Here is a 13,778-nt window from a genome sequence, read left to right as displayed (position 1 = left end):
TGGTTATCAGCCGCACTCGAGACACGGACCCAGTCTACAGTCGGGGCAGGCAGTGATCGGCATGTTATGGGTACACAACCACAGATGCAGGACAGGTCCGCGTATAGAACGCAGTGTGAGAAGGAAAAGCGATCGGCTTAAACTGGTTGCGATGGTCGTCGGCGGGAGAGGGTGATGGGATGAGGGAAAAATTTCGAAGAAAACTATTTTTCATTTCGAGGGAACTCTGCTGTTATTAGGTTCGGGTTGGCATCATTTTCCCTAATGGAGGTCGTTCATTCATAATGATATGAAAGTGCAAATGGTTTTAGTTTCGCAGAAAAGTATTTGAGAATTATTGCTCAATGTTTAACACGGGAAAATTTGAAAACTCACAGGAAGCGTCTTTGAACTAATTATCCTAGTATTATTTAGTAGTAGTATTTATTCTAGTATTATACACTATTGGTACACGTGGCACGGAACGTGTTAACGGAAAAGTCTTCCCATCTAGCTATTTGTAACATAAGTGTAATCTGATAAAAGAAGAATGAAGGTTTAGAAACACTCGATCGTTTGCTACTATTAGCTCATGTTTTCTTATTTTGTTACTTAGTCTAACTGAACACCGACCATATGTAGAAAAACGTGGAATAATCCGAAGACAGGTCTACAGTCTCGACGTCTGGTAGCGATATCGTATATAATTTGTATCCCTAAAATTATCCTCTTTTAGTTTACCAGGCCCGAAGGCTATTTTAAATTGTTCAAATTTTGGATGAAAAATTTTACTTCACTAAAGAAAACTGAAAAACTAAAAATGAAATTTCAAAAATTTCGATGCATTCTAAAATAATATCCGAAGTGATATACGAGCGGATTGAATCAAATAATTCCGTAGTCCTACGTCGAAAATGCTGTCGTGTACTAGACACAAACCCTTACAATTTTATAATACAGTAGTATGCAAACTGTCCCGGCAAACTTCGTCCCGTCCAAAATTTATTATTTATAGATAGAAGAAGATATAGGGGTGCCCTTTAACGCATTAAAATCCATTTTTCCATTTTTTTCAGAGTTTTTCGAAAATTTTCAATTGTCATGTTTAGTTGAAATATGTGTAATATTTTTATGGGACCCCCTCTCCATTCCAGATGAGGGAGGGGTGTCATATCATCATAGAAACATTTCTCGTACACAAAAACTCTCACATCCCAAATTTGGCTCCATTTGCTTGATTAGTTCTAGAGTTATTCAGAAGTTTGTGTTTCATTTGTATGGCAGCCCCCCTTAGAGAGGGGGGGAGGAGTGTCTATCCAACATAAAAACATTTATTGCACCCTAAAACCCTCGAGTTATGGCATCCCCCCCTTAGAGAGGGGGGAGGGTTCTCGAACTATCGTAAAAACCTTCCGCGGCCCCAAAAACTCCTACCTACAAATTTTTACGTAGATCGGTTCAGTAGTTTCCGAGTCCATAAGAATCAGACAGACAGACAGACAGATAGACAGACAGACAGACAGACAGACAGAAATCCATTTTTATATACAGCCATTCCATGCCAAACCGATTTAGTGGTTCTCAGATTGTCGTGAAAAGTGGTAATTTTGTTCTTTATCGCAAAACATTAGACCCGAATTTTTTTATTTTTTTATTTGGGTGACCATTTCCATGTTAGGGTTGTCCAAAAAATTAATTTTTTCCTCATTTTCCAAAAATGACTTTTTACAAAAATTCATAAATTTTGAGCTACCACGTTATGTCATCTAACCCATTTAAAGGATACAAGTACATACAGGAAACGGTTTTTCCAGGGCTAATGCCCTGTTTTGATGTATCAAAACAGAAAAAAAAATACAGATTTTGAACTATGAAAAACTCAATTTAAATGCACAATCACAGTTCTACGCCAAGATCCCGTCCGTGCCCTTAGGCTCATGCCGATCAACTTTTTTTCCGTGATGCAATTTGATGTGAGACATTAAACGGATTTAGCCAGGTTTAGCAATAAATGAATGACATGCGAAAGAGCTTTCTACATGGGGATACCATCTGGTCGGAGTTGAAAATCAGGACACCTGTCGCAGCTACCACGTGACCAAACCATTACCATTCTTTATATATATATTTATATATATTATATACTAGGCTGTCAAAAAAGTCCTGCGGTATTTTTTTTGAATTTTCATTTGTTCATAAAATTAGTTACAATCATCTGTTTGAGGTCAAATATGCGCCGTTTCGTTCGATGACTAGTTCCCAACGAGATGCCAACTTCATAATACCCCTGTTATAGAAGCTCGCTTCCTTATTGGCAACAAACTCGGATAGCCAATTTTCACAGGCCTCTTTTGTGGCTAACTCTGACTACCTAGCTCGTTCGCCATGGACAAAAACAGGTGGTAGTCACTTGGTGCAAGGTCCGGACTATACTGCGGATGCAAAAGAACCTCCCATCCGAGCTCCCGGGGCTTCTGGCGCGTCACCAAAGAAGTGTGTGGGCTGTCGTTGTCCTGATGGAAGACAATGCGACCTCTGTTTATCAAAGATGGCCTCTTCTTCATGAGTGCTACCTTCAAGCGGTCCAGTTGTTGGCAGTACAGGTCCGAATTGAGCGTTTGGCCATAGGGAAGCAGCTCATAATAAATTATTCCTTGACAATCCCACCAAACACACAGCAGAACCTTCCTGGCCGTTAATGAGGGCTTGGCCACCGTCTTAGCAGCTTCAGCGGGCTTCGACCACGACCGTTTGCGCTTCACGTTGTCGTAAGTGACCCACTTTTCATCGCCAGTCACCATCCGCTGCAGAAACGGGTCGATTTTGTTGCGATTCGGCAGCGATTCACATGCGTCGATACGGTCAAAGATGTTTTTTTGCGTCAACGTGTGTGGCACCCATACATCGAGCTTTTTTGTGAATCCAAGCTTCTTCAAATGGTTAATAACGGTTTGATGACTTATCCCCAGATCTTGGCCGATGCTACGGTTGCTACTATGCCGGTCTTTCTCGGCTAATTCAGCGATTTTGTCGCAATTTTCGACGACAGGCCTTCCGGAGCGTGGCGCATCTTCGATGACCTCTACACCAGAACGAAAACGTTGAAACCACCGTTGTGCGGTGGAAATGGAAACTGTATCGGGTCCATAAACTGCACAAATTTTATTGGCAGCTTGAGATGCATTTTTGCCTTTGTCATAGTAGTACTGTAAAATATGTCGGATTTTCTCTTTATTTTGCTCCATATTTGCGACACTAAAGGGTGTGTCACATCAAATTGCATCACGGAAAAAACGCTGTAGAAATTCGCTCAGTAGACCGATCCTTTTGAAAATTTTAGACAGTAAAATAAAAACTATTAAACAACTTTTGGCATTTTCTTTTTATTCATACTTCGAGCCCAAGCCCGTATGCTCGTACCTTCCTCTTTACCTCGTCCATAAGGTTCTGTACAACGTCAGGTTGTAGTTTTTTTTAACAGATATCCATTTTCTCTCGAAGTCCGCCTCCGATTTGACAACTTTTGGGTTCTTCAATATTTCTGTATTGGGCGAAGCTCCGGCGCGTTGGGCGGGTTCATTTCCTTTGGCACGAAGGTGACCCCGTTGGCTTCGTACCACTCCAACACGTCCTTTGAATAGTGGCACGAAGCGAGATCCGGCCAGAAGATGGTCGGGCCTTCGTGCTGCTTCAATAGTGGTAGTAAGCGCTTCTGTAGGCACTCCTTAAGGTAAACCTGCCCGTGTACCGTGCCGGTCATCACGAAGGGGGCGCCCCGCTTTCCGCAAGAGCAGATCGCTTGCCACACCATGTACTTTTTGGCAAACTTGGATAGTTTCTGCTTGCGAATCTCCTCCGGAACGCTGAATTTGTCCTCTGCGGAGAAGAACAACAGGCCCGACAGCTGACGAAAGTCCGCTTTGACGTAGGTTTCGTCGTCCATTACCAGGCAATGCGGCTTCGTCAGCATTTCGGTGTACAGCTTCCGGGCTCGCGTCTTCCCCACCATGTTTTGCCTTTCGTCGCGGTTAGGAGCCTTCTGAACCTTGTATGTACGCAGGCCCTCCCGCTGCTTGGTCCGCTGGACGAATGAACTTGACAAATTCAGCTTATTGGCGACATCCCGGACCGAACTTCTCGGATTACGTCTAAACTACTCAACTACGCGCTTGTGATCTTTTTCACTGACGGAGCATCCATTTTTGCCGTTCTTCACCTTCCGGTCGATGGTTAGGTTCTCGAAGTATCGTTGTAGTACTCTGCTGACCGTGGATTGGACTATTCCCAGCATCTTACCGATGTCCCGATATGACAACTCCGGATTCTCGAAATGAGTGCACAGGATTAATTCACGACGCTCTTTTTCGTTCGACGACATTTTTCCAAATTTACGAAAAATTGACAGTGAAGCATGGCCAACGTGATCTATACACTCTTATCTGATTTTAAAGCGAAAGTTGAAGATATAATTCCTAAAAATTAAATTTCTACAGCGTTTTTTCCGTGATGCAATTTGATGTGACACACCCTTTATAACTCACGAACGACTCAACCAAACAAAACACTGTCAAGGACTATATTATAGCGCACAAAAATACCTTTCCAACAAGCTATAGTATGACTCGATACAATGAATACAACTAGAACTACGCGCTTACAACGACACCTATATATATATATATATATATATATATATATATATATATGTATGTGATTTGCACTTCAAGAAACTAAAATACATACATCTTTTTATTTAACATATTTCTCGGACGACGCCCCTATACGCCCGTTCCGGCATCTACAACATCTTGGCACTATTGAACAACAATCAGAGCATCGAAAGAAAGCCCGGTTCCGGATCTCCTCGATGGGCAAAGTGGCTACATCCCGGCGTGTGCTTGGCCGGGAGGTCGGTGCAACCGGTCAAACAGTGAAGAAGTACCTGGCAAGCATGGACATACATGTCAGGAAGCGGAAGTCCCGTCCACTGGTCTCGGAGCTGCAGGCAATGACGCAGCGGCAACGGCTGAATAAGTTGGCCAAGTCGATTTTCCCGGCGAATCGCGACGTGGTGGTGGTGATGGACGACGAGACCTATTCCACCTTGAATGGCAACGACTGGCAGGGCATTTCGTATTTTACTTCCCCACGAAGGAAGTGAGCTACGAAGTAAAGTTTGTTTCTCACATCAAGTTCCCCAAGAAGGTGCTGCTGTGGCTGACAATCAGCGAGAAAGGAATTTCAAAGTTGCTCTTCTTTAGCTCCATCCCCATCCCATCCCCATCCCCTATATAGAAGAAGAAGATAATACGCAATCTTAATTTAGGAATCATCAATCGGACGAGTGATTTGAGGTTTGCAAATTTTAATGTACATTCACAGCAATTGTGGTATTTGTGTTGAGTAAATATAATATGAAGTTGATAAGTAATCGTAATATCATGTAGAAAATAAATGAGATTGCTAATGCATGCTAATTAGACAGACTTTTCTCTATAACGAAAATTTTCGATGATACATATTTTAGGATTTTTATCCCTTCCGGTACAGGAGAAAATTTGGCAACACTGGCTATGAGAGCTCCTACTAGTATGTAGTCAAGGCACATCTAATGTCATAGCTTTACTTCACCCAGGGAAGGTGTGTGATGTGGGATTGGCACAGAAACATATGAATATTCAGAAAAAAACCGAGGCTCGCGGAAAATACTCATATGCGGAAGGTTAAGGTGCGGTTACATTGCATTGCCCGCCGAACCGGAGGGATCGCGATCTTGGAAACGCTGACCGGTTTTATGTTCCTGCGCTCGCGTGTGGGACTCAAATCGCCCACGTGTTGTGTTTCAAGCCGAAGCCGGTTGGCGCGTAGGAGCGTCAATTATGCTGAAGTTCTCCGACTGACTCTCTGGCGGCGTTCAATGGTTTGAAACGCGGCGGTTGAGTAACGAAATCTATCATCGTTATCTCTGGTCACAAAAAAGTAAACAACACATCATAAAGTTAGAGAATGTTTACTTTACTTTTATCGTTTCGCGCAATTATCTATTTGTGACCCATTGTCATTGTGCGAAAAACATTCATTCTGCAAACAAACTTAATGCCCAACCGGCTGAGCTAATTCTATCAACATGAATTCACCCGTTACGTGCACGAGAAGGTACTGGAGCTCTCCAGTACTACCACAAGCACATTTTTCGAGTGCAGGCGTCATTCGCAGAGAGCAGCCAATTTATTTATTTGCTCCAACTTTCTTCCATGATCCTCCAGTCAGCCATCCGACACGTTCTGCCCGCGGTGCTGCGATCCGTGTACGTGTTGCGTTGAATCATCCATTTCTGGGCGCTTTTGCGGCGGAATTTACTTTGCCCGGCTTTTCGACGGGTTCTCGGAAATTCGAGTTTAGTCACTGTTATCATTTGCCGGTATAATACGTAACCGGGCGAGAAGTGGATGGATGCACGCGACACCGGAGTGAATCAATTTTAAGTACCTTCGGTGAAGATAAATATTTTATGAATGAATAAACCGGAGGATTTCCCATGTGGGGTGGGCTCGATGTGGTTGATCTGGGTATAATGATATTCAACTGTAATACCTGCTCCACTTTTGATATTTCGTATTATGAATAATGCAAATGGGTTGATCGGTTTTATTTTGTTCATGTAGGGTGAGACTGAAACATATTTTGAATGGTTACTGTGTGGGTGCTTGATCGGGGTATTCCCGCAAAGTGATGGCACCTTCTTTGACTACGTTGTACAGGCTTTTACGCAAAAATGAATGAAACCTAGTTTAGCGAATATGTAAGACGAACAAAGCTTTCATCATTTTACTATAACGTTATTGTATTAAAATTATTTTACATTTTTATTTTTTTTTTATTTTTATTCTGTTTTTCTTGTTTGGTTTGTTTTCTTTTATTTTCTGTTCTCATGCTCATCGTTTTTCTTTTTTTTTCTTTTTTTCGTTCTTTTTCTAGTTTTAAAAACTTTTGAAAACATTTCGAAAACGATGCAAACAATTTATCCTTGTACAGTATTTATTGGAGTTTCCAAACTGAAACTGAAAACTGAAATTTTTAACTCAAACAGCAATATCTCTATATTAAAAGACCATCCAGGTACATTTCAGGAATCGAATGAAAGCTGGTTGATTAGGATAATTGAATTTGCTATTGAATAATTGGTAAAAAAATATGTTAGTCAACAAAATCTTTGAAATTGTTTTTATTTTATCCCGATATGTTTGTCCACTATATCTATACACACCAAGATAGATATTTGTTCACAAAATGTTCCAAAACTTTAAAATTTAAAAATTTTAGAGTTTAAGCTCTAAAATGATGAACATCTCATCTTTATGCGTTCATTACATGTACAAAAAAGTCTATTTTATTTCTAATGAAAAAAGTCGACAAATACTCATCGGGCAATCCCGTAGCTTTTCTATTAACCAAGATATTATCTGGCAACCCCATAACTTTTGACAGAGATGTCAGATTAACAAATGTCATACCGCGTTGGAAGCGTCATTTCAGTACAATTTTAACCATGGAACAATACACACCTAAACAACGCGCTGAAATTGTTCAGCTCTACATTCAAAATAACTTCTCAATTGTGTTAACTAAACGTGCGTGGAAAAATAAAAATAAAGTTAAAACATCGCCTGGAGACAACACTATACGTCGATTATATGCCAAATTTATATCGTCTGGTAGTGTTGGTAATGCCAGTCATCTGTCCAGACAACGACCAAGACGTTTCGACGAGAATATTGATGCCGTTCAAGCCAGTGTTGCAGAGACTCCATCGACATCAGGTCGCCATCGTTCGCAAGAGTTAGGCCGATTTTTAATTGCCATTTGTTCGTGAAAATGAATTGGACAATTACTGGTTCCAACAGGGCGGCGCTACATGCCATACAGCGACTGCCACGACCAAATTATTGCGCGAAATGTTCCCCGGAAGATTAATATCGAAAAACGGCGATTATAACTGGCCACCGAGATCACCTGATTTGACGCCTCCTGACTTTTTTTTATGGGGATATTTAAAATCCAAGGTATACACTGGTAAACCAAGGACCCTGGCTGCGCTGAAAGACAATATCCGACAAGAAATTGCTGCCATATCGGCCGAATCATTGGGCAAAGTGATGGAAAATGCCGAAAAAAGGGCACATTTTGCGGTCAAGGCCAGAGGCGGTCATTTACGAGATATCATAATCAAAAAGTCGTTAGAACAAATCTCCTTGGACCAAAATAAATGAATTTCAAAAAAAAATTTTAAAATTCCATTTATTTACTTTGCTATTGCAAAAACAAATCCTTCCACTTTAAATGGCCCACCCTGTATCATCTCCCATAGCTGTGATAAGTGTAATCAAATAAACCATTTAGAAAAAAAAGTTACTGAAAGGTTATCGTGATCGCATAATTCACGTAGGATACCGTCAGGCCATTTGTTGCATGTTGATTTTGGATATGATTAAAAAGTTCCATTAAGAAACTCTTTGATATAATTTGGTGGCCATGAAAAGGTCCTCTTAGTTTGATTGTTAGGTATTGTTTGTTCACTCTACCAGCGGTACAATCGAGCGATGATAGCAGAGGAATGGCGATAAGTCGAATGATGCATATCCCGATAAAAGATGCCTAAGTGGAATAACATATGTTGTAATCTGCTCTTCGAGGCTCTGCGTTAACGAGAATTTGAACTGGAACAATAATACAACAAAATAGACAGCTTACTTCGAACGATCCGTTTCCGAATGACGCAAGAACAAACATTTGTGGCGATTGATTTTAATATTTGAAGATTTAAGTAATTTATTACAACTTTGAAGCTAATTTCACTAAAATTGTTACCAGATAGTGGAACACTTACACTTATACTAAACGTTTCACAATGTGTGACCGGTTATTGTAATGGATATTCGCAATATGTGGAATTATATTATGTGCACTCGTTTCAGCTCCAAAACACGCTTACGGGATCGGGATCGACTGTCGCTGTCTAGATTATCACTAAAACACTGAAATCGCGGAAAAGGGCATTTTTACTTTCTGCACGAGCAAAATTAATAGGTGATTGTTACTTGTTCCTTTTAGACGGCGAAGCAAGGGGAACGAACTGGGTTTTTAGTTTTTTAGAAAATATTCGAAAATTTTGCAAATATTGTAGTATGCAGGCAATTTCATAGCCTAGTGTATCCTCAAAACATCTGTGAATGTTTCATATTGATACGTTCAGCCGTTATTTTAACCGAACGATCAAAGTTTGGAATAAATTAGAGTCATTTCATCGCAAATTGTACCAGAAATACAAAATACTATGCATACTCTCAGAATGAACGATTCCTAATGATTCGTAAAACTCGCAAAAAACGTAATCCTACGATGAAATAAATTACAGATTTTTGTCCTAAAGTAGAGATAGAAAGAGATTTTCTTGATTGTTATATTTATAATCCGTGGGGTTGTTCAAGAAAATGAGAAAAATATTGGGTTCTTCTATGTGTTCTACGATTTCAATGGTTGGCTCTCAAAGCTGCTGACATATTAAATCTCATATGTCACAATGTGACAAGCAAAAATGTAGTGTTTGTAGCTTTTTTTTATTTTTTCGATGCGGCTTACAAGAGCAGGGGAGCGAATACTATGCCTAAAAAAGTGAAATTGTTCCGTAAAGAGATAACTCGTTATTAATATTCTTAAAATTCACCATTCCTCGACAACCGCCGGACATATGAGCGCTCATTTTTATGTTGTCAAAAATAGGGTAACCATCGTTTTAGGTAGAATAAAAAATCAGACTTTCTTATCTTTATAGATAGAGGTAAACATATTTCTACAATGTTGTAATCCCTGTTATTTTAAGCAACTCTGTAGAACAAAGTGTGTTCCTATTTTTCAATACAATGGATTTAGCGCTTTTGTTCTAAGTATTTTAGACTTTACTAAGACAAACATTTTGCGATACAGAACTTGTCAATATCGCAATTCTACTCAAAGTTATTGATATTTCTTCCCCAAAAAATACACCTTTTCATTTGTTCGTCGTTCTTTCTGGGGCTAACATTAAAAATGTTTATTAGGCATATTTGACTCTACATAATGTAAAATTTTTAAAACTGTGTAATTTTTTGTATTTGAGTAATCTAAATTTGAAATCACGAGTTTTTGTACGAAAAAAAAATCAATCACTTTGAAAATAAAGAAAATAAGATAAAGACAAGTTCTTCAATGCAAAATGTTTGTCTTGGTAAGTATTTACTTTTGATTAACGGTTGAGATTTTTAGGTTTACTTTGATAGTTTTTATCATGACACATATATTTTTTTCAATGTAATAAATTGTCATGGATTGCCGAGATCTCATCAATCCATCTTGAAATGACAGAGCAATAAGTGTTTGAAACGGTTCACAACCCCCCAATATGGTTTGTACCCCCAATATGTTCCCGAAAGACGTATTCCTACGTCAAAAAACATCGATTTTTGTTTCAAATGTCTAAACTAGAATCAAGGAGGTATTCTATTACTTCCAAATACTTCCCTTTTTTCTGCACTGCCCTGAGTATGCTTTTCGTAGCAAACGATTTGGATGCAAACGATCCGCGTACGTCTTTCAGGAAGGGTGCCAAATCAGAAAACAGGTTACGTTTTTGTGAAATAAAGATAACGTTTATAACTTATTTTAACAGCGAACGAATTCTGAGGATGCATACCAATCGAATAGGAAATTCTCTAAGATTTGTTTGATAGGCTATACATTACAATTCCCAAATCCCTGAACTGTTTAAATTAATAAAAACATTTTGCTATAGATTTGCTCTGTCGATTTGTGCGCTTACTTTTTGTACCTTCATTAACGAGCAACTAATACATTCGTTTCTGCCTGTTTTCAACTTATTTGGTGCGCTTATTATTAGCCATCCGCGATTTGACATCACTTCTCGTTTGGTGGTCATCGGAGCAACATCGTTGCCGTCGAGCATCGAGCATCGATAGAAGATGGACGAGTATGTAGTAGAGTTTCTTCCCACAAGGGCCCTTTTCAGGGCTAGAGGCGAATGAACTGAAGAAGTTTAAAACCAAATAAGGAATGGAATGGAATGCAACCACAGTTGCGTGTGAGCTAGCACAACACATAGAAGAACCCAAACATGTTGACATATGCGTGATATATGAGTAAAATGAAGCGTTCTTTGTACGGGCAATGAGAGAGGAGAGAGGCTACTGCAATTTAAACTCCGCCATTTCTCGATAGTTCGCAGAGTTATTTTCATCAATCGATGTTTGAGAAATGTTTGAGAAATAGAATTTCCAATGTTTGAGGAATAGAATTTCCTTCGGAGCTCCGTGAAATATTTTTATGTAGAACATGGTGCAATAAACCTTCAATTAATCATATCATTCGAGCAGATCGAAATAACTTCGGTTTGGCGTTTTTGCGTGGTTTGTTTCATTCGTTAACATTTAACGTTGCAACGAATGGGAGCTGAAACAGAACACGCAAAACTGGCAAACTGACGTCTCCTTTTAATAATTTATGCAGTGATCTATGTATTGGAATTCTGTAATTGATTAGGCTCCACAATATTATTCCAATACTAAAATGAGCACATTCAATACCAAAACAACATTGCTCAAGTATTACTTTGGTAATGAAATTATCAAATTGCATGGTATTGAAAAGCTATTTCTCTTCAATTTTTGGTCTTATTATTTGATATTTTACTTTTTACATAAGGCTTGTTCAAACCAAATTTGTCAATATCAAAATAAGGTATCTTTAAGTATTTCCTACTGGTCGAGCAAGTATTTATATTTTTGATTACCTTGATAGTTACTGAATGTGTATTTATTTTGTTGAATTTCAATGAGAAAATGACGTCAAGTTTCCTCACTTAACCAACCGCAAAGTTTTGAAATTGGTAACTGTTTTGTATGAATTAAAAAACTAGAGATACAATTTTGAAAAAAATGGCTATAGCGGTCTGAGGTATCACATCTTTCTGGAAAAGGGATCTCTTGCCCAAAATAGTTTGAGAATTCCTGCTGTTTAAAACTAAAAATCCTTTGGGTGACCATTAACATATCTCATTAATGTTAACGGAAGCAAGGTTACTTGGGTTCTATATGTAATGTGTAATTTTATGCTAGCCCAAGTCGTGGTTGAAATGGTAGATCAATTAATCTGAACATCAAAATGCTTTAAAGGACGCTATCGCTATGGAATATATATTATACACAAACACGCCTTTCGCTTGAGAAAATTTTGTTGTATAATTCTTTTAAGCTCATTGAATGTAATGTTTGTGGATGTCAAAAAATGTTCTCAATGTTTGGGTGTAGTCAAAGTGCATAATATTATTGAGATTATGGGCAGGTATAGGGTAGCTAATATGTTGTTTTCCTTTTGAATCACTTAAGTTGAGATTTCCAAGCCAAATGCTCCGAATACACTCGACTAATTGAAGATATGACAAATATATTTGCTTATGGCAGTTCGGTGGATGGATATGATTCGCTCTTCACTCGTACACATTGCCTGCCAAATCAGATGTTCCGATTGATGTTTTACCTTCATTTTATTATCAACTCGGTTGCTGTTGCATGATAATTTGAGCCAAAATTCTCATGAAATCATTCAACTGGTTGTTTTTTAACAGATGACAATTATATCGTGGCTTATTTCGATTATTCATGTGGTAAAAAGGTCCAAAGAGCAGTCGTATGCTTAGTGCTCGAAATCAATAACATTTCCGGTGAAATTTTGATTAATTGGCGATTATTATCTCACAACATACACACCGACACTGAGAGCCTTCGAAACATCAACTTCATTACGGTAAAATAATGAAACTTCGTTTGTTTTCTATGAACGTGTAGGAGTGAAAATGACACATGGAAATATCACTTTTATCCGTCTTTGTCGACGTGATTTCACAAATATTCACTTCACGCTATCACATTAGCCTCATATTCAGCGGGAGCTCTACAAATGATATACGGAAGTAATTGATAAATTACTTCCTGAAAATAGCATTTTTACATGGATGCGGTGGGCAATCAAAGATAAACACAACGACTGACGTCACTATTAGCGAAATAGTTATGGCAGCGCATGCTATGTCGCTCGAAACTCGACCATGTTCATTACCTTATTTCCAGGACATTGACTCGAACCTATATATCTGATATATGTGTTTTAAGTCAGCTTCGGCTTAAGTTTCATCATTTATGACATCGCAACTGCCGGCCTCGCAAATACGCTGATGGTGTCAAGGTTTGACTTTTTTTTGTAAACCTGCGTAATTAGCTCTTTTCTTGACTTTTTGAACGTAACTTCGTTAAACATCAATCCATTCGGCAAAATCACGGGTTGAAGGGTTCGTGTCTCCATTTCGACAGCAAGTAAACTTACAACTACGTAATTGACGGGATGTAACGGATGCACTACAGAGAAATTATGCAAATTTGAGTTATTTTTAGATAAGTGTAAAAACAGTTATGGCATGTAAATCACTAATGTGGCCGTTGGCCGCTGCTCTATTGCTGAGAAAGAGAACTCAATATATCCCAAACTCAGTAGAGATCCATGTATTTTTTTTTTGTGTTCAACGCCCTCTCTTTCATCACAAATGATGGATTTAACTATATCGCAAGCTGCGGTCGATGATGCTCATTCTGTGAAGCACAAATCGCTTTGTTGACATTCGGAAGTACCACAGGAACTCGACGTAATGGTAAAGTCCATATGTCTAGATACATTTCGCTGAATGTATTATATAG

At 38.9% G+C, this 13,778-nt stretch overlaps 2 protein-coding genes across 5 annotated transcripts in view; one reads left to right on the top strand and one right to left on the bottom strand.

Annotated features, from left to right (window-relative positions):
* Positions 1-5,319, top strand: part of LOC129771428 (tRNA-splicing endonuclease subunit Sen54) — a 137,040-nt gene extending 131,721 nt beyond the window's left edge. Inside the window, exon 6 of the mRNA XM_055775056.1 lies at positions 4,812-5,319. Within this exon, the coding sequence (XP_055631031.1) occupies positions 4,812-5,013 (202 nt within the window). The 3' untranslated portion in view covers positions 5,014-5,319. The remainder of the gene's footprint in view (positions 1-4,811) is intronic.
* LOC129771426 (NAD(+) hydrolase sarm1) overlaps positions 1-13,778 on the bottom strand; it is a 157,953-nt gene that overhangs the window by 119,114 nt on the left and 25,061 nt on the right. The window lies entirely within an intron of this gene.

Source organism: Toxorhynchites rutilus, chromosome 2 (assembly GCF_029784135.1).
Source record: "Toxorhynchites rutilus septentrionalis strain SRP chromosome 2, ASM2978413v1, whole genome shotgun sequence".
NCBI lineage: Eukaryota > Metazoa > Arthropoda > Insecta > Diptera > Culicidae > Toxorhynchites > Toxorhynchites rutilus.
Note: the sequence above shows the minus strand (reverse complement) of the source record. Positions and strands in the feature narration are given on the sequence as shown.